The following is a 26,682-nucleotide window of genomic DNA, read 5'->3' as shown; positions in this document are numbered from 1 at the left end:
TTTGAAATGTATAATTTTATTAAAAGAAAAAAAGGTAAAGATACATGAACATTATTATGATATATTGTACTTCTTAAGAAATTATGCTTTATTATGCATTAGTTCATCGTGTAAAAAACTGACATCTTATACAAGGTGTACCTACTCACTGGACAGATGTATTTTAATTATATGTTAAACTTAGGTATTTTTAAAAGTTTACGCTGTAGTTGCGTCAACGCATTTCAAAATTTGCTTGGATATATAAATTTAAAGTGTCTTATGGTACAACTTTTGCAAGCGCCTTATATTGTGTTATACAGGGTGAACCCTTAGGCCCACTTGCACCATCCCACTAACCCGGGGTTAAGCGGTTAAACCGTCAACCTAGTGTCAAATTGTAATGGTAACTATGGCAACTCCATCTTTAACCGGTTAACCCCGGGTTAGTGGAATGGTGCAAGTGGGCCTTAGTCAAATTTTGCAATGTTGTGTGTTCGAAACAACCCTGAAATCGCAAAAAAATCTGCTCTCCTATAGAAAGCATCGACATTTGATCAGCCAAAACGATCGTTTCAAAATAACGAGACAGTAAATTTTTATCGCGATTTCTTGGTGAATTTCGTAGGAAAGACCTATATATTGAAAAAAAAAAAAAAAAAAAAAACCAGAGTGGATCGGTTAACAGCCGAGCTCGCATACGTATAAGCGAGCCGGCTCGTAGTCGACGCCCGAAGGTGACCAGTGATCAGTTTAGCAGCCGATTAGAGTGGCCAGGGGGCAGTTTAGCAACTAGCGGACACGGGGAGCTTAGCAGCTGAGCAGCTTGTAGTGCGCGGCGAGGGCGAGCAGGGGGGCGGCGGTGGGCGGCGCGGGGAGGGAGCCGGCCGAGCCCGCCACGTCCACGTGCGAGTACGGCACCGCGCCGGCCGCCAGTCCCGACACCAGCAGCAGGAAGCCGGCCGGACCCTGGAAACAACAGCGTGTTAAAGGCTCACGAAACTGGCATCATAGGGCCGATACAGACGGACTGCAACCCGACTGCACGCCAACTGCAACGTCAGCGTGCAGTCCCCACACAAGGTGTAGTCCCTCTATACCGGCCCATAAATAAGAGAGATTGAGCACCTTATTACTCTTATTAGCATTAAAATACATCAAATATGAAAACTGAACATTTACACACGTACCGTCGCCCACATTGTTCACTGTCCATTGGTAAACCTTGTTACAAAAGGCATAAGGTCCACCGATGGACAGTTTCAAATTGATAGAGTGTAGTTATTAGTACCTGGTGGCCCCGGTTGGTCTGCGTGGAGGGCTGTTTGTTGGCCTGGTGCACGTGGTCGCCGGGGCACAGGCCGCGGTGGAAGGCCAGGTCCTCGAACCGGATGGTTGGCACCTCCACCATGTCGCCGATGGACAGTTAAGAGTGTTGGTGTTAGTACCTGGTGGCCCCGGTTGGTCTGCGTGGAGGGCTGGTTGTTGGCCTGGTGCACGTGGTCGCCGGGGCACAGGCCGCGGTGGAAGGCCAGGTCCTCGCGCCGGATGGTGGACACCTCCACCATGTCGCCGATGGACAGTTAAGAGTGTTGGTGTTAGTACCTGGTGGCCCCGGTTGGTCTGCGTGGAGGGCTGGTTGTTGGCCTGGTGCACGTGGTCGCCGGGGCACAGGCCGCGGTGGAAGGCCAGGTCCTCGCGCCGGATGGTGGACACCTCCACCATGTCGCCGATGGACAATTAAGAGTGTTGGTGTTAGTACCTGGTGGCCCCGGTTGGTCTGCGTGGAGGGCTGGTTGTTGGCCTGGTGCACGTGGTCGCCGGGGCACTGGCCGCGGTGGAAGGCCAGGTCCTCGCGCCGGATGGTGGACACCTCCACCATGTCGCCGATGGACAATTAAGAGTGTTGGTGTTAGTACCTGGTGGCCCCGGTTGGTCTGCGTGGAGGGCTGGTTGTTGGCCTGGTGCACGTGGTCGCCGGGGCACTGGCCGCGGTGGAAGGCCAGGTCCTCGCGCCGGATGGTGGACACCTCCACCATGTCGGCGATGCTCTCGCCGGACGCCCGGAACGCTTCCGCGTGACCTTTAGCTCTGAAGAACAGGGTTACTTTTAGATTGCATTTAAGTTACGTTAAGGTCAGCGGTGCAAGATTATACAAAGCCTAATAGTAATACGTGGGACATTAAGCCAATTAGTATTTGGTAGCCGTTATAAATATTTATGGCTTTCCATCAGAGGTCTTTATATGCTTCATGTGCAATAAGGATCATTCTATCATATTTATGTTGGAATCACAAATAAAAAGGTCTTTATTGCACAAGCATAAAGGACTCTTATGTAATGTAAAGCCACATCTTTATTTTACAGAACATGCAATTTTAAAGCTTTTTTCTAAATAATTTCTAAGTAGGTAAATAAGTAAGTAAACAGTTTATTGTAGCCGCGTTAGTTACCTGGCAGCATGGTTGTCCATAACGATGGTGTAGGCGGGCCCGACGGCGCGCACGGCGTGGCCGGTGAGCGTGGCCACCGTGTACACGTGCGGCCGCCGCGCTGACTCCGCTCGTTCACGCATCTATCATAATAGAATTGTTTTTTCAATCCATCTCGGAAATCCCTTCGGAAACTTCGGAAATAATAGGAACATTTGAAATCGTGTAAAAGATTTTTTTCCCGCTGTACAGTCTTACTGTGTCTAATTCCACCTGTCCAATTTCTTTGTCCAATGTGTATTTCTTAATAAGAGAGTGAGACGCAATGAGGTTGGACCATGATATTGGACAGATGGACCCTTATAGGTACATTAAAAAGGTTACATTATACAGGTGTATTCAAGACTCAAGTTGTATTTATTCATGTTGTAAAATAGGTGTTCCTGTGTGTGTTGTTACCTCATCCAGCACGTCGGCCATGACCATCCTCCCCTCGGCGTCGGTGTTCCCGACGCGCACGGCGAGGCCGCGCCGACACTTGATGAGCTCGTCGGCCACGTAGGCCTCCGAGCCGACCGAGTTGCGGACCATGCAGAGCGCCGCTGACACGCGGAGGCTGGGCTTCAGGAGTTCGCAAGCCTAGAGGGAAAACTAAAATTATTACATTATGTACTTTCTACCTTATTGATTTCACCATAAAGTTGATATTACCGCCACCCGGGACACACATAAACGTACAATTATGAGAAGGTTTGAAGGCATACCCCGTCAGATATTAATTGCTAAGATTGCATTTTGCTTAATGAGAGAGAGAGAGAGAGAGACGCAATGCACATTGAACCAAGATATTGGATAGATGGAATACCACCCAAGTCATGTCATGTAACTATAATCTCATGGAAATGAGATTTAGGGTGGCAGAAGTGAGTTACCTTGAGGAAGCCCGCGACGGCGGCCGCGCCGCACTTGTCGCGCGACATGCCCGCCATCACCCCTCCCGCCTTGATATCGCAACCGCCGGTGTCGTAGGTCACGCCCTGCATATAAAATGTATCTCATCAAATACCTGCCCTTATCTAAGCGCCTAAGCAAGTAAGCAGTAAACGCCTTAACAGTTTAAGAATCACGGTCCGGTCCTTACCTATAACATACTTATGTGCGCAATATGTAATAGTGAACCTTGATAGAACGCATGAAGGTTGATATTGAGCTGTGTCCCCGTGCGTCTGTTGAAGTCTTTGGTGGTCTAGGGGGGTCTCCCCACACCTATCGACGCGGAATTTCCACAATAGAATACAGAATACAGAATACAGACTTTATTGGTAAATATAAACATAGTTACATTTTACACGTCACTAACTTAAAACTATTGAGTACATTATGTTTTTATAATTAAATACAGTAGGTAATAAACAAGTAACATTTGTAGGTAGTTAGGTATTAGAACCTGTTTCTCAAACGATGCTGGGTCAATTACTCACCGGCGCACTCATAAAGTCGGCAATACGATAGTATGCCTGATCTATTAGAAGGGATTTAAGTTTCTTTTTGAATATTGCATCGCTAGTCGAGTCTTTGATGACATTAGGTACGGAGTTGTAGGCAGTCGGTCCCATGACGTCAAGCGATCGTCGAGACTTAGCGAGTCGATGCTTTGGGATTTGTAATCGTGGTCGCCTTCGCGACGATGTGTCACAATTTTTAGCGCTAAATTTGTAATTTTGTATATTTGACCTTACATACATGCACACAGTCAATATGTATACAGACGGTAACGTTAAGATTTTATGTTTTTTAAACAAAGACTGAGCAGGATAGTCAAATGGTTTTCCATCCATGATACGCAGGGCTCGTTTTTGTATCTTAAACACCCTGTCGCGATCTGCCGCTGTGCACCAGAGATCTACACCCTGCGTAAGAATCGAGTGGAAATATCCATAGTAAGCAGTTTTGGTGTTCTCTATAGACAAACTGGGCGCAATCCTGGACAGTGCGAAACACGCTGCGGCCAATTTGTCACAAGTCGCTTGTATGTGTGGCGCCCACTTTAGGCCGGCGTCAATATGGAAGCCTAGGTACTTAGCCGTTTCGACTTGTGGAATTGGGGTGTTATTTAATATAATATCCAGATTGGGCTTATTTGACTTTTTTAACTGGAAGTGGACAATATTTGTTTTTTCTAGGTTTAGAAGCATGCCATTGGCAGAAAACCATTCGACTAGTTGATTAATGACGTGACAGATCCTTGATTTTAATCCATCATAGTCATCTGCATGGACAATAACACATGTGTCATCGGCAAACATAACATATTCTTGGCCCCGGCAAGCTGACGTGATATCATTTACCAGGACCAAGAATAGGCTATTTCCACACACAGAGCCCTGAGGCACGGCGCAGTCACCTATAGACTCCATGTCAGACTTCGAGTTAAGTACGTACGTACATTGTTTACGCTCATCCAAAAATGATGCTATTATATTAAGGAAGGTACCGGTGACTCCGTAGTAAGAAAGCTTACTGAGGAGGAGCGAGTGATCTATCATCTCGAAGGCGCGCGACAAGTCACAGAAAATGGCTGCGACCTGCCTCGAGCCCTCGAGGTGTGTCAGCACCCGCCCCACGACATCGCGAGCGGCATCAGTTGTCGATCGGCCCGGCTGATAGGCATACTGCTGACTGTTCAGTAATCTATTGCGAGTAAAATGTTCCATAAGTCTATTACTCAGCAACCTTTCAAACACCTTCGAAATCACAGGCACCAATGAGATGGGTCTGTAAGACTTGGGTAAATGCAGTTCGCCCTTGCCCTTATAAATTGGCATAACCTTTATTAATTTTAGTATTTCGGGATATACACCAACACTAACGCATTCGTTGAATAGTGATAGGAGTAGGGATATAACACAAGGAGGCAAACAATCCAAGATATGTGTCGACATGTCGTTTATGTCTTTAGATGTCTTACGTTTTATTTGTTTACATACTTCGATCAATTCACTCAGGGTAAACGGAGTAAAGATAAGAGGTGAGGGAGTATTATCTAAGTAACTATGTAGATATTTTAAGGCAGTAGGAGTGCATGGTCTTGTATTGTTTACATTTGCCGATAGAAAAAACCGGACAAGTGCGAGTCGGACTCGCCCACCGAGGGTTCCGTACTTTTTAGTATTTGTTGTTATAGCGGCAACAGAAATACATCATCTGTGAAAATTTCAACTGCCTAGCTATCACGGTTCATGAGATACAGCCTGGTGACAGACGGACGGACGGACGGACAGCGGAGTCTTCGTAATAGGGTCCCGTTTTTACCCTTTGGGTACGGAACCCTAAAAAGCGATAACAGGTAGGAACGAAAGGTCCGATTGCTGTGTCTCGCTCCAACTTATAGTAGCCGCCGCCGCCGTAGCCTGTCGTGCAATGTCGTGGCTGAGCCGTTAGGTACACAATACGAGCAAAAAGGACGCCGTTTGGCTCGGCCGACGCCTTACGACGCCTTCGAAATATGGTAAGTAAAGCAATATTAAACTATCGATATAAAACATACCTTGCCGACCAACATGACGGTCTCCTCGTAGCTCTCCGGTTCGTAATCCAAGAATATTACACAACCTGAAATAATACCATTTCTATAAATCGTGTCGTCTTGGACGCGCACAGTTTTCAAACAAAAGTTTAACCGGCAACTTTATGAGAATAATCTAAATTTAGCAACAAAGATTACCTCACCGGTGACTTTATTAATGCTTCGCCAAATATGTTTGGTTGCTAAAATGTTGCCAGTTGTAATTTTTGAGCATGTAGGTGTTTTATATGTACCTCTGTGCCTCGGAACTTGGTTGGCAGCCCTATTGACCGCCTCAAACAGCGGGTAGTTTTTCGCCAGCTCGTGGGGATCGTCCTCGACGCGCACGCGCACGGCGGGGCCGAAGGCGCCGCGCACGTACTCGGCGACGCGCAGCGGCGTCATGCGCTCCGGGTCCGCCCCGCCGATGTCGCGGGACACGCCTCTGTATAAAACAATTTAAATGGGCCTTAATGTTAGAATATTTTTATTTATCGTCGTGTTTATAACTAGTTTTTATAATATTATTTTTTCGCTATGGTTGGTTTTACCTTTTTATAATAGGTAATTATACACTGATTAATTGGACATAGGTATTTTATTCCACATCAAACTCTTACGGCAGTTAGGCGTAATAATTGTAGTACTTTTATAATTTTCAACGCTTTGCGAACAAATAAAAACATGGTGTTAAAAGTTGCATTACGAGGAATTGAGGATTTCTGTTTTAAGCAATATTTTGATATAAACGATAAGTAGGTAGGTAGGTATGTGTGTTTGTTGTGTGTGTATTATGTAATTTTCATACCTGGCCGCCTCTAAAGCGCAGGCATCACGTATTACGTTGTTAATGTTGGTAACACCCTCGCCGTACACGCCGAGCGACTTGATCGAGTGCGCCTGCGACGGGAACGTCTCTCGGATTTGGATGGGCTGGAAGAAAACACCATTTATTTATAGTGACACAATTAATGTGTCGTGACTCGTGTGTTCCACTTAAGAGCGGCTTAACGCAAACTTGTAGTTTTTATATTGAATTTTTACACAGTTTTATCAAAGGCTGCCAGTAAAAAATTCACACTTTAACCAAAACCTTAATAGGTGGAATGTCCGATAGAAAAATCCCGAAAACATTGGCAACCATTTGGCAACCAAAGGAGGTAAGCTAATTACCACATAGAGCGCCTCCAGGGCTCCGAGCAAGGCCACAAGCGGAGCCCTCGGCCAGGCGGCGGCCGCCGGCACGGCCAGCACGGGCCGGCGAGCACCGGCCTCAGCCGCGCGTCGCACCCCAGCTAAAGCGGCCTCGTAGACAGACCTGGAAATAAGGCGCTTATTACATTACCAAGTATTTAAAAAGTACTTGATAGTCACACAAAGGCGAACAGTATAGTGTATAGCCAGTTGCAGTCAGCAATAAAGGCGTGTATTGTTTTGTAAGTAGCTTGTTTGAAAATGTGTGTTACCTGACATCATCGTACGGTGTGAGGGGTCCAGTGGGCGAGAGAACAAGTCGGTTGCCGGACACACGAGCGCAGTGCAGCACGCCCGGTTTCTAAAGAAAATAATATTAAAAAAACAAACTAAATAATAATCTCGTTATTTCATTTCATGCTTCTCGTTATATCACTACCATGCCATCAGCAAACGTCAGCTTTAAACAAATTTATTTTGCGGCACAGGGCTGCAGCTCTGCATGGCAAAACCGTCTTTGTGGCCCTTATTATTGAGCCTATAGTCCTCCTAACGCTGGCCAAAAGCTGATAATAACTTTTAATTTTGCTAATAATAAATTTAAATTTTCAACTCGATCGGTACAAAATTAGCTTAGACGGATTATTTGTCTATTACATTTAAGTATTTATTAACTTGATTGTAAAAGTAAACCCGCCGTGGCAAACGTATTTGACAAGCTGAGTTATGGGACTATTATATCGTCGCGTCGTCAATAAATGATGATTGAAGCATTGACGTATATATATCAGGACTGGCCTTACGGGCAATAAGAATGGGGCCAGTACCGCGGTGTGACACCGCTACAACGCGATTGGTAGATGAGTTCGCATCACGCGCGCGAATGATCGCAACTAGTTGCATTACACTCTAAAAAATGAAGACCAACTAAGAGCAGTTTTCTCTTAGTTGACGTTAAGTTAATTACAACAATAACGATCTTATATAAATCAAAGAAAGCTGATTACTTAAAACAATAAGTGTATCTGTGATTGAACTAATAAAGTAGGTATGTTATTAATCCTAACAATAGTATACTTTGCATCTATTATTAACTTGTTGGCATAATTATGTAACGTAGGTTAATTCAATCCTTAACAAATTAATTAAAACAGATAAATATGTTAATAGTTATGAACATTTTAATAGTTTATTTGATTATTTTGTCTTTGTTGATTTACATAAGATTTGGTAGTTCAATCAACTAAACATATAATATTTAGAACAACGAAGATAAAACATTCAATCCCATTATGATCAAATTATTGTATTAATTACGAAACTAATATTCCATTCTACTAAGAATTATTTGTGAAATCGATTTTCTTAATAATTAAATTAAATAATCGGTTAATCCGATCAATCAAGAGATAAGTGGGGGGAGCGCCTGTACACCCGCTCTCCGCCGCGCCCGCGCCCCTCTCGCGGCGTGTGCCACCGTGCGAGCGAGCAGTCGAGTCTCAGTAGCATACAGTTGCGTTAAGCTCATTCAATTACTTATTCCTCTGGAAAAACCTGGTGTGTACAAAGTTGAGTGGAGTTGTGGTAGTTCGCACATTTGGGCAGACCAAACGCACTATTGCCTGCAGAATTACAGAACACATCGCTGCGGTCAAGAACAATGACGCTCGCAAGTCAGCTTGCCCAGCGTCTGCTTGAGTCGGGTAGAATAATCACTGGATCGAGTTGCATAGTCCCAAGGTCATTTCGACACCACTATATACCAAGATTGGTAAGAGAAGCCATTGAAATTCACAAAAACAAAAATTTCAATCGTGAAGATCGGGTTTAAAAGTTTCAAATGTGTGGAATCCTGTGATTTGTTTGTCTAAAAATAACCAGTGAAATCCGAATCAAACTCGCGTAGTGACAATGTGAGTGTAGTGTACTTTCAAAATGTTTCAATGAATAAATAACATCTTATTATAATATTTTTATCATTTACCCCCTTTTCATAAAACTTTACGGGCCTGATTTAGTTTAATTATGTTTTATCCCTTTCTTTGTTGTTATATTTTATTAACTACTTATTCGTTTAAATTTGATTAATTTCCTTTGTGCTAGTTTTTATACACGCCGTGCTGAATAAATGCTGGTCCTCGTACTCGTATTATACTCAAGGCATTAGTCTTAAATACTATGTAGGTAATACAGATTACAGATTTATTTCAGATCTTTTTTAGGATCGGCCTAGACCGGTATGGTTTCACATTTCACAAGCACGTCTCGTCCCGTGTTTGTAAAGCTAAACCGGTCTAGGCCGATAGCCAAAAAGATCTTAATAAATTTATATCTTAGTATTTAAGACTAATGCCTTGAGTATAATAACGAGGACCGTCAGCATTATTACGCACGGCGCGTATAAAAACTAGAGATCTGAAAGAAATGTATTAGCATGTATTAGTAAATGAGACAAAGTAAGTCATAGTACAATTGAACAAGAATGGTATTGTACTAAACAAGCTTCATAGTTGAAATGATTAAACAATTAAGATTCAAATTGAACAATATCTTAGTTCAGGCTAATAAAATGCATAAGTCGGTGTAATCATGTTCTTAGTTGATATTATTTGGGTCAAATAGTTAATACAGTAATTCTTCATGTTAACATTGATTTACATCTTAGTTGAAATGATTAAACAATAGATTCAAATTGACCAATATCTTAGTTCAGGCTAATAAGGTGCATAAGTCGGTCGGTGTAATCATGTTCTTAGTTGAACTTATTTGGGTCAAATAGTTAATACAGTAATTCTTCATGTTAACATTGATTTACTTCTTAGTTAAACTAACTTGTTTGTTTTAGTTGGTACAGTTACGTATCATGATAATAATTATCAAGCCCTTAGTTAGTATAATTATTTTTCATGTAAATATTGAACAAGATCTTAATTGGTTCAGTTACATAACAATAGTAATAGCAATCAGAATTACCTTGTTTGATGTGTCTAAGTTCTTGTTAGGCTCGTATGGAATCAAGATGCTTGATTACGACTATCAAGATATTGATTGGGCCAACCAAATTTTTTTTAGAGTGTAGACTGCACGATTGGCTCGAATTCGTGAGTCACGCCGCTGAACTAGTACCATTTTTAGTGCCCGTAAGGCCAGTCCATAGATATAATACGTCAATGGATTGAAGTTTCTAGACTGTAATTCATAGATATGACCTTGTATTTTGAGCGTTACTGACAGTTTTAATTGCCATGACTTATCGTGCATTGTATTTAATGTGTATGTTTGTCAAAGGACTGTCTCATTTCAAACATAGACGGAGAGAATCATACTATATTTGTCTCTAGTAGCAGCACCCAAAAGAAAAGGACGACTATTGTTTTTTTGTTCATATTTACTGACAAATTTGGTTTGAGCAACTATACTTCAGCAATGACGCAAAGAAAATACGACTTTGACGTGTTAGCAAATGATATAACCATTTTTTGTGTCGTTTCGTTGGCTATGCTGTAGATGTGTGTTGCACTGTACAGTATAAGTACCTGATAAAACTTACCTTTTCTAATCCCTTGTCGGTCTGCACGGCCGCAGCTATAAAGTCCTCTAAAGCTTGAGGAGGAGGGGTCCCGGGCACGGTGACCACCACCAGGGCATCGTGGTTGCTGCTGTTGATCTCCCCGACGAGGGAAACTGGGACGCTGTGGACCTTCTGCTCTGTGCCCATTTTAGAACTGCAAAAAAAGTTTAAATAAATACTCTTAATCATTGATCTGTGGTCGGAAGCGAAGGTTCTCATCCAGGATCGGTCGTACCAGATATTTTTCTCAGTCAGAACGTATAGATAGACAGAATATTTACCAGAAGTTATTCAGGGACATTAAAACTGTGGTTAAAAACATACAGACAGATTTTACAAGCATAATAAAATGGTCGCACGACAATGGTATAATCCTTAATATAGAAAAGACCAAATGTATGATAATTAAGTCACCATACCTACAGGAACCATGTGAAAATGTTTGTATATTGGGGCATACATATGACTGTCTACATAATAATAAAAACCAGGAAGACTGTAACTGTAGTAGTATACAAGTCGTAGATAGATATATTATAAATATTTAGGCTTAACTATAGACACTACATTTAATTGGGGTATCCATATAGAAATAGTATGTAATAAACTCCGCTCAATTTTGGCAAAATTAATTAGCTTAAAAACATAGTAAGTAGAAAATTAATGCACAACCTGTATCACTCGCTAGCCGAGTCGGTAATTAGTTATGGGTTAATTGCACATGGACGTACGTTTAAGAGTTACCTTGATAAAATCTGTAATCTCCAGATAAGAATAGTAAAAAGTGTATTAGTACTTAAGAAAACTAAAAACAAATGCAATAATAATTACAAGCGATTGTATAACATATTAAAAATCTTACCAGTGCATGAGAAGGTTAAGCATTTAGTTTGTATGGATGATTATGGTCAAGACAAATTCAAAACGCGTAGACTACCGTTACGTAATCTCAGAGCAAGCACGCAACAAACATACGTAGAACATAAAGCGAATAACTACTATGGCCAAAGAACGCGCAAACATATGATTCCTAAAATACTTAACCGATTAAGTCCAACAGTAGATAAGTGTAGCAGTAAGCAAATATTTAAGAAAAGGCTGCAAGTAAAACTTTTAGATTTGTATGATAATAGTAGTGAGTAGTAATAGTATATTGTTTGTATGGCATAACTCTAGTTAAGTAATGTATTAGGTATAAGTATGTAAGTTAAGTAGGTAGAACACATAAGGATAGAGAGCGCTTTATCCGCCAACAAACTGTCCTCAGTTTGGCGGAATATAAATATGTAAATACCCTGTAAGTTTTTTTTTGCGATAAATAAATAAAAAAAAAGTAAAGAAAAAGTAAAGGAAAACACCGTAAGGAAACGGGACTGATATGTACCATCCTTCTGGATTTATACTTTCATAGAAATATAGAAATAGTGGGATTATTCCCACTAGTTACCACCAAGTTCTTACCACTGGTAAAAGGTGGGAATTTTTATTCCCAGTAGTTACCACCAAAATATTGTTAGAATTCAATACCTACTAATGAAAACAGTATAAATAGTATAGTATAAATGTAGCGTGCTGTAATAAATAATTATGTGTCAGTTAGTGATTCAGTAAACTGCTTTAAAAGTGATCAAAAATATTAAAACAGTTTTACCGGTATAAGTGTAAAAACTAAAAAAGAAGAGTCTCATTCTAGTTAAGTAGAAATTAACTTATTATCCGGACTAAATTTATATTATTAACTGTAAATTGAATTACATATTTATACAAACGAACAAACAAATCAGTCAAAAACCGACAGAACTGATTTGGTTTTATTATTTACCGCTACTTCATTTCGTTCTATTATAACAAGACGCAAACCTGGAATATGCAGGTATTCATAATTTGTACTCAGGCTAAATAACTAAAGGGCATGGTTGTTATTAAAACCGCTTAGGGCGCGCTTCGGATGGGCTGATTGCTCGGACTAACCAGCATAGGCTCGCATTCCAATTACGCTCGGGTAGTACATCGCTCGGTCATGTTACGCTGGTTAGCTCGATTGCTTAAACACCCACGCTAGCGGGATGGTAATAACACTCTACCAGAGGGGCATCAGGTACATTCGTACACTTCTTTTTTAGGGTTCCGTACCCAAAGGGTAAAACGGGACCCTATTACTAAGACTTCGCTGTCCGTCCGTCCGTCCGTCCGTCCGTCCGTCCGTCCGTCCGTCCGTCTGTCACCAGGCTGTATCTCACGAACCGTGATAGCTAGACAGTTGAAATTTTCACAGATGATGTATTTCTGTTGCCGCTATAACAACAAATACTAAAAACAGAATAAAATAAAGATTTAAATGGGGCTCCCATACAACAAACGTGATTTTTGACCAAAGTTAAGCAACGTCGGGAGTGGTCAGTACTTGGATGGGTGACCGTTTTTTTTTTGCTTTTTTTTCGTTTTTTTTTTTGCATTATGGTACGGAACCCTTCGTGCGCGAGTCCGACTCGCACTTGCCCGGTTTTTTTTGTATTTAACTTTTATTCTTTTGGAAAATATGTTTATTGGAAGACCGTGTAAGTAAGTAAAATCACATAAAACAACCTTAAATTGAGTACGACGAAGGGGCAAGAGGGCGTCAGGCTAAGAGCAAAAGTCTGAAACTGAGTAAAATAATAATTATGTACCAACTGCGTGCGAATGCAAACATCTATAAAACCTGGTAGAGTGGGGAATGTGAATGTGATCTTGCAATTAAATTTGGTATAGATGTTTTTAAGTTTTCTTAATATTTATCAAGGTAAAGTAAGAAACAATGTAGGACCATGAAAATTTATGAAATAAGAGTTATGGTAATAACTTATGCATATTTGATAGGTTACAACCTTGGTTTATCGCAATATAAGTATGAATAATATCGGTACCTATGCCTTGTAATTGCTAAACAATAGTTTAGTTCCTAAATATCCTTTGTTTTGTTCTTATTAAATAACACGGCGTGTGCAAAAAGGCCGAACCGAATGTGGCGCGCACCGCGCACCCTTTTGTTCTTAACCGCCGCCGTGTCGCCCGTGTCTGACCCTTGCGAAATATTATTTGTTCGGCATAACTGCCAGCCCTTATGGCCGATAAGAATGGTATTGAAGAAGAAGAAATACATTTATTTTAACGTCACAACATAGTACATGAAAAAAAAAGAAAAGTATGCAGACATAAAAGAGATTAGGACGCTAAAATAGGATCCCCACTCAGCATGATGCCGCGGCAGACCGTGGCGCTGGTTTTCTGTGGGGACCTGACTTAATCTAAAATTGAATGGCGACACGTATTACGCCAACGGCACACAAAATAAATTATTTACATTGATTTAAAAAAACATTAACATTATTATTCATATAGCAAGGAAAACATAGAAAATTAATACACAAGTAAAAACCAGAAAATAAAAGAACAATCACATGACATAGACTACCGTCTTTTTTTATTGGTTGATATAGTTTGATAATCATACTGGAACAAATTTAGGATAAGCTAAAAATAAACACGTGAAATATATTTGGTTATTTACTTTCATCCCTTTTTACCTGACCCAAAGAATGAATACGGCAATCTAATCAGTCCACTTTTAAGTATGTCGGAAACAACTGTGGGCACGGGCGCGTTGCATTTATATTAAACGAGGGCGAGGGACAGTTTTACTTCATACAGGATGTGAATATTATGCGAAACGTCCTCTTGCGCCTTCGTTGTACTCAATTTAAGGTTGTTTTATGTGATTTTAATTAGGTACTTACCTTACACGTTCTTCCAATAAACATATTTTCCAAAAGAATAAAAGTTAAATACAAAAAAAGAAGTGTACGAATAGTACCTGATGCCCCTCCGGTAGAGTGTTATTACCATCCCGCTAGCGTGGGTGTTTAAGCAATCGAGCTAACCAGCGTAACATGACCGAGCGATGTACTACCCGAGCGTAATTGGAATGCGAGCCTATGCTGGTTAGTCCGAGCAATCAGCCCATACGAAGCGCACCCTAAGCGGTTTTAATAACAACTAGGGTTTCTGCTCGAGAATTCTCGAGGCGGGAAATCTCGAGAAATTTGTCCTTGGTCGAGACGGAAAAAAAAAACTCAATGCCTCGAGAACTCGAGAAATAAATCTCATGTAATAAGTAAAAAAAACACGCGTATAACACGTGATGTGTCTATAGTGTATTTATTTAGGTAGTAAAATAAATGTAAACAATGTGTTTTTAACATTTTCAAGTACTTACCTAAAACATTTATTAGTTAACCAAACATATGAAAAACTGCCTTGATCCGTCCTCTAGAAAGACCAAGAAAAGACTCTCAGACGTCAAACCTCTATGGAATTATGACGTATAAATAACACTTACACTGCGCGGGCTATCAAAATCGCTGCAGACTTTTCTTGGTTTAACTCTATCATCCTGGCATCAACCGATTTTCATGTTTTGAACTACTAACCTCAAATTTCTCAAGAAATCGTCTCGTTTTAGGGTCTTTAATAGGGCCATGTAGTAGCAAATATTACAAAACTAAATTACTATTGATTAATCAAATTATCGCGATATATTCCTAAGCAAAATAGCACAATTTTAGCTGCTTCATTGTTACATTGAGTAATTATTAATATTACGTAGGTAGTAAAACTTCTGTAAGGTTTTCACATCGAGTTAAATTGACTTGAATGCTGACTTGAATATTTTTGCTTAAAAAAATACTATAATAATTGTGGTTTGATTACATTTTGTAAAATACCTAAAGAAATACACTACACCATATCACATCGCTGGCGCGTACGCTTGCTATATTGTCTTTATTGTTCGTTGTTGAATTATTGATTATTAAGTGCAATTTATGGTAACTAAAATTTTACCATTTGTTTGATTATTGATCTCACCTACGACTCCTATGAGTCTGATTTGTAAAAAAGCAAAAAAAAAAAAAATAACATGGTGTTTGTTGAAACTTTCATAATTTCTCGAGATACTCGAGAAATCTTGGTCGAGAATTCCCGTGCCTCGAGAAATAAAAAAGGCCGAGAAACCAGAAACCCTAATAACAACCATGCCCTTTAGTTATTTAGCCTGAGTACAAATTATGAATACCTGCATATTTCAGGTTTGCGTCTTGTTATAATAGAACGAAATGAAGTAGCGGTAAATAATAAAACCAAATCAGTTCTGTCGGTTTTTGACTGATTTGTTTGTTCGTTTGTATAAATATGTAATTCAATTTACAGTTAATAATATAAATTTAGTCCGGATAACAAGTTAATTTCTACTTAACTTGAATGAGGCTCTTCTTTTTTAGTTTTTACACTTATACCGGTAAAACTGTTTTAATATTTTTGATTACTTTTAAAGCAGTTTACTGAATCACTAACTGACACATAATTATTTATTACAGCACGCTACATTTATACTATACTATTTATACTGTTGTTATTAGTATTGAATTCTAACAATATTTTGGAGGTAACTACTGGGAAAAAAAATCCCAGTTTGCCAATTTATTCCCAGTAGTTACCACTGGTAAAAGGTGGGAAAAAAATACCCAGTAGTTACTACTGGTATGAACTTGGTGGTAACTAGTGGGAATAACCCAAATAGTGCCAGTTTTTACACTTATACCGGTAAAACTGTTTTAATATTTTTGATTACTTTTAAAGCAGTTTACTGAATCACTAACTGACACATAATTATTTATTACAGCACGCTACATTTATACTATACTATTTATACTGTTGTTATTAGTATTGAATTCTAACAATATTTTGGAGGTAACTACTGGGAAAAAAAAATCCCAGTTTGCCAATTTATTCCCAGTAGTTACCACTGGTAAAAGGTGGGAAAAAAATACCCAGTAGTTACTACTGGTATGAACTTGGTGGTAACTAGTGGGAATAACCCAAATAGTGCCTGTAGCTGGTTTGTTACTGCACACCGTTGTATGGGGACCTTGCACTTTGAGACTATGCGCTGAAACTTGGCACAGTTGATTCGTAGCTGGTCTTGAGCAGATACAGACCGGGAGCCGTCGAGAGCCACCTCTCATTTAGTGGGGGGGGGGGGGGGGGGAGGGGGAAAGTTCGACGCTGCCGCGCTTCACTTGGAGCAACATTTCTCTAAAACTATACCTATTAGGGCATGTAATATATCATTTTCGGATAAATTAAGGATGAGGAATCTAGTTTTGGAACAAAAACAATGCACTTTCTAACAAAAAAAAAATCATAAAGTAGAAAAGACTAAAAAACGTATTTTTGATTTTTTTCGTAATTACCAATTTTTTTTTAAAGTGTAGCAGGAATCTGAAAACAAAAAATACACTCGTAAAGCTACACTTATTATGTTTAAGAAAATATATAGTTTAATATACAAAACTGTTGATAAATGGGAGATAAAAAATAATATTAAGCGTGGGTCAGAGTGATCTCAATACAAAATATTATGAATGTGGGAAAGTTACTTATAATTTGTTCTACACTCGTTTATTTTTCTTGTTTTTCGTAAATAAGTCGTAAACGGTAGCCCACAGCAAAAAATTCTCTTTTACGTAAATAATCTGTTTCAGATTTCTTATAAAATAAGTACTACTGTTTTTCGCTACCATCAATATTAAAAAAAATATTGAAGGGAGAAAATAAATACTTAGGTCCCCTTTTTTAGTCATTCGTAAATAACTCGTAAACGATGGCCAATAGCAAAAAATTTTTTAGTACATGAATAATTTACATAAATTTTCCTACAAAAAAGGTCATTCAAACTTTTTCGCTAGGATCAATATTAAAAACGATATTAAAGAGAGAAAATAAATTCTAAGGTCCCCTTTTTAAATATTGATCCTAGCGAAAAAGTTTGAATAACCTTTTTTGTAGGAAATTTTATGCTAATTATTCATGTGTTAAAATATTTTTTGCCATAGGCCATCCTTTACGAGTTATTTACGAATGACTAAAAAAGGGGACCTTAGTATTTATTTTCTCCCTTCAATATTTTTTTAAATATTGATCTTAGCGAAAAAAAGTAGCACTTATTTTATAAGAAATCTAAAACAGATTATTTACGTAAAAGATATTTTTTTGCTGTGGGCTACCGTTTACGAGTTATTTACGAAAAACTAAAAAAATAAACGATTGTAGAACAAATTATAAGTAACTTTCCCACATTAATAATATTTTGTATTGAGATCACTCTGGCCCACGCTTAATATTATTTTTTATCTCCCATGTAACAACAGTTTTGTATAATAAACTATATATTTTCTTAAACGTAATAAGTGTAGCTTTACAACTATATGTTTGTTTTCAGATTCCTACTACACTTTAAAAAAAAATTGTAATTATGAAAAAATCCAAGATACGTTTTTTTGTCTTTTCTACTTTATGTTTTTTTTTTTTGTTAGAAAGTGCATTGTTTTGATTCCAAAAAAAAATTCCTCGTCCTTAATTTATCCGAAAATGATATATCACATGCCCTAACCCTAATAGGTACAGTTTTAGAGAAATGTTGCTCCAAGTGAAGCGCGGCGGCGTCGAACTTCCCCCCTCCCCCCCACTAAATGAGACGTGGCTCTCGAGGTCTCCCGGTCTGTATCTGCTCATGACCAGCTAAGAATCAACTGTGCCAAGTTTCAGCGCATAGTCACAAAGTGCAAGGTGTCGTGCACTAACAAACTAGCTACTGTGCGAAATCTTGGTGTTAAGTTGCCGAGCGGACCCCTATTTTAGTGAGTTGTAGCAAAAGGTAGGGATAAAGTTAAGAAGATGCTGTCATCGTGGTAACTAGATAGCTAGCAAAAAATGTCTTTAACACACATTTAAAAGCAAAAAAAAATGGGCCACATAAAATGTTTCATACAAAACTACACGTTTTCATTGTTCTTGAGTTTAGTTTTTACACTGGTGAAATACCTATTGCCGTTGTCGGAGCCAGTCTTAAACTGTTTTCTACTCACGGACACTAAGTATTTTATACTACAACAGTCTGAACATTTGTACGGGCGCATCGTGAACACACTTCCCCTTAAATGGTTTCCGTTTTGATTACAACGTGCCAGTTTACATTACTTCTCCCTAAATGATTTCAGTTTTAATTGCATTCAGCCGGATTACAATTACTTACTCTTAAATGATTTCAGTTCGAATTACAAAGTTCTTTAGAATCTCTTAAATGGTTTTAGCTGTGGTTTCAGATTTAAATTATTTTGTGTTAAGCTGTATGTATACCTATATGATATAGTCATATTAAGGTTTCACCCTAGACTGATATAAGCGGGAAACCAGGATATAAGTATACCTACCTACCTTCAGTTTGACGATTTAAAAGCTAGTGATAAGGTGTGTGACTGTCAATTTTCAATCCAGTGGTCAAGGGATCAAAGCCCAGCTCGTACGAAACAGTTTTCGGAACTTATTTAATACATTAATCCATTGACGTATTATATCTATGGACTGGCCTTACGGGCACTAGAAATGGTACTAGTTCAGCGGTGTGACTCACCAATTCGAGCCAATCGCGCAGCCTAACGCAGCTAGTTGCGACCAATCGCGCGCGTGATGCGAACTCATCAACCAATCGCGTGCGTGATGCGAACTCATCAACCAATCGCGTTGTAGCGGTGTCACACCGCTGTACTGGCCCCATTCTTATTGCCCGTAAGGCCAGTCCTGAGATTTTATACGTCAATGCATTAATCAGACGCTTTTCTGTGAAAGAAATAAGGCCTAGTTTCCCATCTGAGTTCTAAGGCCAGATAGTTGCTTTGGTATAAACTAGTGGCTACGCTAATTGCATTTGTATGCCATAATTAGGTAGATGATGATAAGCACCTTTCTGATGACTTCTATTAACAAAACTTCACTTAAAGTACTTAACTTAAAGGTAAAAATTTGGCCCAATCGCCATCAATGGTCAAGGCGCCCAGGGCCCAGTTTTATAAAGTTACAAGTTACAAGTGTACAGGCGTTTACTGGCAACACTTGCTCCGTTTTTTACAATTTGCGTTTTATAAAAGTACTGTGTTACAATTTTATAGGTTACAGGTACAAGTGCCTGTAGCTCAACCATAGACGAAAATATGAGAGTTTAATAGTTTTAAACTCATAATCGAACAAGCGTTTTATAAAAATATTGTAAATTACAAGTGTAGATTGGTACACTTGTAACAAAAACTGACATACGTCTTGAGTCCTGTAATTCTTAATTTTTAATTAAAATTATTCGTTTTCTGAGCGATTTTAAACTTTACTCTTTATTGTTAGGCACCAACGCGAACGATTTTGCCAGGGCATGCATACTTTTCCATGCACTGACCTTATCAGTTTTTGTTAATGTATCTGAAGTATATAGTAAATAGGAAATAAAGTGACAATATGTTTGATATTGATTTTATTGATGATATCGTTTTATTTTATCTACTAGGAAACGGAAAGGGATTGGTGCCGATATTTGTCGTTGATTTATTAGCATTCGTCTCTTTATTTAAGTATAGTGCATTCACAATTCACATTATGGTAAAGTGTACTATTCATAATTTTCGATACACAGCGTACTTATCTTTGAGCCGCTACCGAAACGATACATTTTATAATGTAATGTGAAACAGTATTTATTTACTTATTTGGTAAATATTTCATGAAATCTAACTTAATCTGAATCTGAAAACGGCCCGAAAAGTATATCCTTGGCATCGAACACCGCTCTCAACCACTCGATTTTTCCTTCATTTCTGGGCATTTTTCAAATAATTAATATTTTACAACAAACAATAATACAGCATTTAGTAGAGCGTGAGTAGAGCACAGAGTATCTATGACAGACGTTTTTTTTTAAATAGTGATGTCCTTCACACCTGTAGATTTCACATGTAATCGAGATTGACCGTGGTTCTTTACAACTGTAATTATCTATGTGTATTTATAAAACACCTGTAGCCGTTCACAGTGCATTACAGGTGCCTGTAGCCTGTACTCTTGTAACCTGTAACTTGTAACTTTATAAAACTGGGCCCAGAAGGCTGGGCCGTATTTCCCGCTGTTACGCGATACTTATACGCTGTGCGAAATAGTGACAAGAGGTGGACAAGAGTGAACTCTGGACGTCAGAAGCCTCTATTAGGCGCGCCGACAAATCTTTCTACAGCCAACGCTCACTTGGCCCCCATGGCCCCAAGGTTTCAACGCCAAACGCCGCAAATAAAGATATGAATTGAACGAAAGTAGGTACATGTGATAAACAAATGCAGTCACAGTCATAACACAACACAATGTGGGCTGTTTCCAACCAATAAATGTGATATATTGTGTATTATTCCTTTATCTGAAATTGATGAATGTTCCGTCTGTACCTAATGTTACGAAAGAACAGAACAAAACATTGCCTTTTATATATGAGCTGTTTGTTTGTACCTATGAGCTATGACTACCTACTTGCTGACAACTTAAAGTATGAACATAAAATTCTCAAAAATAGTTCGTTTTGCAATTAAAATTTATATAATGTTGTTTTCACACAAATATTAAGAAAGCCAAAATTAGTCTTTATCTTATCTTAGTGCAAGAGATGTTGTGATGAACTATGCAATAAATAATATAAATACATTTATTTTGGCCCTAGTTTTTCTGCTTTATAAGGGAATGAGTTGGCCATGAATGGGGCCAGAGTTGGCCGTTGGGCCATAGTTTGGCTACCCCTGCCTAAGTGTTTATTTCATAGCAATAATATTCTCTTAAATTTTTGATAACAGGTTTAGTCACAAGTCACAACATAAACTGAGTTTATGTAAATTTTAATTCCTTCTCCGAAATAAAAGTTAAGTACTTTTTTATCTTTATGTCTTAGCTGTGGACAGTTAATTTTTATAAGTTTGTATTCACCCTTATGTAGTGTACTTTAAATTAATTTAGGCTTGCAAATAACATGAATTCATGAATTAATCATACCTACTGAAATTAATGGAAATGCTGTCAGATTGACATTAGAATAATACAGTTATAGGTTTTAGTAAATATATTAATTATCATTATTTTACAATGGAAGTGGCAAACAAGTACCTGATGAGCGGTCTCCGCAGCAAATTTTAATCCAGGTAGGTACTTTTCTTTGAAAATTTATTATTATTTGTTAATAAAGGACAAGGTTCCATTGGATATGAGTAAATACAAAATAACAAAGTAATCAATTGCAATTACTTAGAGTAACCTCAAGGAACTGCAGTAAATAATACTATAAGGATAAAATATGTAAATACTCGTTGTTTTTTTCCTCGTCAATTGCACAGCTTTATAACACATTTAGTAGCTATGCCATTCAGTTATAATGACTTTATACCTAAAGCAGTAAACACGATATCTGATAAGGCTTCCAAGATAACAAATCAAATAAAAAAAATTTTTACAAGATAAAACTGGTTTTTATAGACTTACATGGTTCGAGCGATGCGGCGGTCGAACGGGGAATAACTGAGCAAAATTCAAGTAACGCCTACCAATGCATACGTATACTGAATATAATTATTTGCGATACACAAAAACAACAACTTCATGTGCGAAATAAATCATGCTTTAACGTTGAATTGAGTACAAAATTTTAGTAAATAAATGCAATACAGGTTAAGGAATAATTGAAAACTCTTTTTAGTATTATTTTATAAGTAAAATGGAATAAATTAATATAAAACTAGCGGCTAAACTTACCGTGTTTGCCGAGTTCAATAAACCCAGCTGCTCAAATGTCATATGTCACTGTCAACTTGTCAACGTCGTCGGCTCATAGACCTATATAATAGGGACAAGACATATTGTTCTATACGTACAATTGCTTATACAAATAGCACCCATTTTGACGGCACACACATAAATATATATCTATCTCGTTTTTACTCAGCACTGTCACCCTCAGCAAAAAAAGATGACAGTATTTCAGTACGTACATAAAGTGTTCCATGAAAATACGTAAATACCTAATGCGGCCGAAAATCCGCCATGTTTAGCGGCCCAAATGTCATTGTCTGTCAGTTCAGCCGGTACTTGTCCTGTCAAAAAGTCGTGGTGAAAATTAAAATTATTAATTATCTTTCAATATTTTGCTTGTGATTGAAAATAATTGAAGCCAAATGTGAATAATTACGTCGCGAATATGCCAGTGTGTAGTGTATTAGGGTGCGGCATAAGAAAACCACCAAATCAGCCATCTTTAACCTTACACAGGTACGCTATAATTTACATTAAAAATATTGGTTATTGTTAATGTTCCTGGGAAATTTAAGGATGTTTCACATTATAAATAGCAAGGTTCTTCTGTGCAGTTATAGATCATGAAGTGATTTGATTTATTTAACTATATTTTTGCGATTAAATAATGTAAACATTTTAGCTAGGGTTGTACTTTATTTATCGACTTTGATATCGATGTATTATGATTGCTTATTTATATTTTCTTATTTTATCAAGCTACCCCTTTTAAAACCTACTAAATTATCGTAATTAAGTAATTAAAATATTTTTTATAGGTTACCAAGAAATGAACATAAAAAGAAAAAGTGTCTGGAGACGGAGACCCTGACCGACTCTCGGGAGCAATCGGGTCCGCGGGGTCGTTACTCCAGAAGCTGTCCTGCGGCTTTTTTTTATATTATTATTATAGTTTGTTTTATATAATTCGACATTAAGAGACCATATACATCTCTAAGTACTTGTAATATGTTAGTTTGAACTGTGGCCTATTTTATAAAGCTACAAGTTACAATTTACAAGCGGAAGTCTCTTTCTAACCCTATGTGTTAGAACGAGACTTCCGCTTGTAAATTGTAACTTGTAGCTTTATAAAATAGGCCACTGGTAGTTGCAGTTGGTTGTATTTTATAAAATTGTTAATGTATTGTTATTATTTTTGCTTGTATGTAAATTCATTGTTGACGTGTAAAAGTGCCCTTGTGGCCTATTTGCTGAATAAATGTTGAAGAAGTTGAAGAGCGGAAGGCATTCCTTATTTTTGTAATTAAAAAAAATGTTCTGAAGGTGTTTTGTTTTTTTCACCCGTCGCTTAATGAGTTTGAATTTTGTAGCGCTCTCACTTATAGGTAAGGCGCACCAAGGTCGAGGTGCGGTGCGGTAGTGTGTTACGGACTTTAGGGTTAGCAACACAACAAAATTGATTGTAATAGAGAGGTAAAGTCTCAGAAAAACACGCGCGCTGTACTGCGCCATGTGTTTTGCGGTCACTGAGTTGTGAAACGTCAACTTTTGAAAATCAGAGTTAACGCAAACATCGCAATATGTATGGAGTTGTACAGTGTCATCTCGGTTACGTGTCAAATTCGAAGTACTAAATTGTCTTAGATTTTACACATCTTACTCAATCAAAGTATCTTTTCACATAACAATATACTCATAAAGAATATGTATTTACTTACTTACTTCCTATTAAAACATAAACTCTACAAATAAATCATACTTAGTATTTTAAATAAAATCATCTGCGTTAAAAAGTTATCGATGTATCGATAAACCTAGTAACAGCAAAAATCATCTGGGCAGCACTAAAACCGCCATGTTTAGCGGCCGGATGACGTCACAGTGGCACGCATTATTCGTTGACGTTTCACTTCCATAGGTTTCCTATTTCAGTGCGTCGGCTCGAAACCACAGATACGGTATGATAAGAAACTATTGTGGTATTTGAGTATTTCATAATATCATATAGTCTTATTTGACTAAGATTTATTACATTTTTGATTTGTATTAGTTTTCCAAATACTATAAAGTAAAATTAGTTTGTTGGTATGTATCGCCATCTATGTGCGTTGTCGTATAACATTAATATTTGTACAGCCCAAATAGTACGACAAAAAGTCGAAAGATGGCGCCATTAGTACTGTTTTAAAGTTTTGTTTTGTTACACAGTCAGCCATAAAGTCCGCTGAAGCAAGTCTGTTTTAAATGTTTATATATCGTCGGTGCGAATAAAAAAAATCGCAAAAAAAAAGCCGTTTCCGAGATCCTTGTTCGATAATGTTTTTTTTTTGACATGACGCACGAAGATTTACGCAAATATTTTTATATGTGTATATAGTGGGTATTAGTGGCTACTCATGCATATTTTTTTTGTAGGTGTACCTCCGCGAATAGTATAAAAAATAATGAGAAGAAAAATTAAATGATTTTTTTTATAATGAAGTATAAGGACATGATGCAGGTTAAACATATTCATTTTGTAGTATATTTTATTGTTGTCAAATATAATTTTGTTTGGTTAATCTAACTTGAACGGTTTTCAAAATATGACACTTTCAATGATACACTGATGATTTTACATTATCCTGAATAACTCGAAAACAAAAGAAGATCGAGGACTGATATTAAGCATAGAGAGTTCTTAGGACCTGCCAGTACACCACCTGAAAGAATGACCAAATCCGTCGTTGGGGGCACTTCTTGTTCGCTTAGCCTGCTAGACCCTTTAATAGTCGCCCCTCTATTAATACAATAACCCAATGGAATTATTGTAGATATTTATAGTTTCACAATAAAAATCGGCTTAATGTAACTATGTTTAATGACTAATATTCTTCGTTATTTACAACATTATCAGTACTTAACTTTATTTATCAAACGAACAAAGAAATGATAAGCGATCCACAAGATATATCAGACTTCAATAACAAATATCACAATCAGCTAGCTCTACACAACACGTCATACATTTTATGCGCCACCTCATTCCCAGAAAAACCGATGTAACACGAACTATGGCTCGGATGGACCTTTCCAGGGGTCACAGAGAGCTGGTATCTCGCTCTGCCAACGTATAACGTCTCTCCAGACGACGTTCGACCTCCCGGAATCGCCCCAGGGGGAACGTTACCAGTAGACGCAGGCACCCATCTTAAACTTTCAGGCTTCGAGCACAGCACTTCAATATTCTGCACCGGTATTTCCTTCCCATCATGGACGACTGTAGCAGCGCAATGCCGGATAGATAGCTTCCCTGGGATCAGATCTCCAGCGTGCCATGCCCTGATGACCCATAGAGGGCTCCCATCCCAACCTTCGTGGCCGCCGACAACTGCTCTCCCTGTCAGATGACTGGCCATCGTCGCTGTTGTTGCAATCCATTCGTGTTCACCAGAATCTTCCACTACTCTCACTTCATCCACTATCGCTGGGAGTGAGCTTGAAGCTTGGTTTTCACCGTGGTAGATATAGTTAGTGATATAAGTTGCGTTGTTAGCTGGGTCTTGAGCTGGAGGTACGGGAACGGGCACCATCATAGTCCCAGGAACATAATATGGCTGTGGTGGTGGTGGGTATTGTCCTGGAGGGTATCCGCCGTCGTGTGGTGGGGGTGGATACATGTGCGGTGGTGGCGGGTAGTGGTGATGCGGTCCCCATGGATGCGGAGGGCCGTGATGCGGAGGGCCGTGATGCGGAGGGCCGTGATGCGGAGGGCCGTGATGCGGAGAGCCGTGATGAGGAGGGCCGTAATACGGCGGCGGCGACGGTCCGGGCGGCGGGTAAACCATTTCACGAATTATGTTTAACAATGGAATAAGTATATTTTAATTATTGTTTTTATTAAGGAGTAATACTGTATTTATTTGTGAAGCACAGGTGCTAGGAATACGAATGCGATAGATAAGTTCCGAAGCCGTTTATATGTTTTAGAGTGAGTCAGCCGTAATCTAATCGGATAGCGTTCGATAAGTGATTGTGAATCCGTACAATGCCCTTAATCGTTGCATTGTTTTATGAAATTTTGGTAACGAAACTAATATGAAAATTATTTATTTGGGATTGTCAGAAACGACAGTATTAGCGTCAGTATGTTTTCATTGTTTTCATTGAAAGATAATTAGGTAATCGGACGGTAAGGACTTTTTTGGCCATTGGGTGTTGAAGTTTTTAGGTAAATTTTCGTTGTTTTACAGCTTGT

At 38.6% G+C, this 26,682-nt stretch overlaps 2 protein-coding genes across 4 annotated transcripts; both read right to left on the bottom strand.

Annotated features, from left to right (window-relative positions):
• On the bottom strand, positions 1–22,487 carry LOC134801002 (putative aminopeptidase W07G4.4). 3 transcript variants are annotated; one of them, XM_063773500.1, is made up of 12 exons: positions 22,446–22,487; positions 10,722–10,896; positions 7,444–7,532; positions 7,151–7,295; positions 6,786–6,910; positions 6,232–6,422; positions 5,960–6,024; positions 3,345–3,449; positions 2,872–3,051; positions 2,434–2,555; positions 1,742–2,070; positions 1–948 (listed from the first exon to the last, which is right to left on the bottom strand). In XM_063773500.1, exons 2-12 carry the CDS (start codon positions 10,887–10,889, stop codon positions 728–730), a joined length of 1,740 nt encoding a protein of 579 aa, XP_063629570.1. In that variant the 5' UTR covers positions 10,890–10,896; positions 22,446–22,487; the 3' UTR covers positions 1–727. The 3 variants fall into 3 exon arrangements, with proteins under 3 accessions (XP_063629570.1, XP_063629571.1, XP_063629569.1); XM_063773501.1 differs by lacking the exon at positions 22,446–22,487 and adding an exon at positions 22,176–22,371; XM_063773499.1 differs by lacking the exon at positions 22,446–22,487 and adding an exon at positions 18,663–18,772.
• Positions 22,488–25,331: 2,844 nt separating this feature from the next.
• On the bottom strand, positions 25,332–26,348 carry LOC134801263 (uncharacterized). The gene has a single exon (XM_063773792.1). It carries the CDS (start codon positions 26,270–26,272, stop codon positions 25,424–25,426), a length of 849 nt encoding a protein of 282 aa, XP_063629862.1. The 5' UTR covers positions 26,273–26,348; the 3' UTR covers positions 25,332–25,423.
• Between the last annotated feature and the right edge of the window lie 334 nt (positions 26,349–26,682).

Source organism: Cydia splendana, chromosome 21, assembly GCF_910591565.1.
Source record: "Cydia splendana chromosome 21, ilCydSple1.2, whole genome shotgun sequence".
NCBI lineage: Eukaryota > Metazoa > Arthropoda > Insecta > Lepidoptera > Tortricidae > Cydia > Cydia splendana.
The sequence above is the reverse complement of the archived record's forward strand: the minus strand, read 5'-3'. Positions and strand labels throughout refer to the sequence as shown.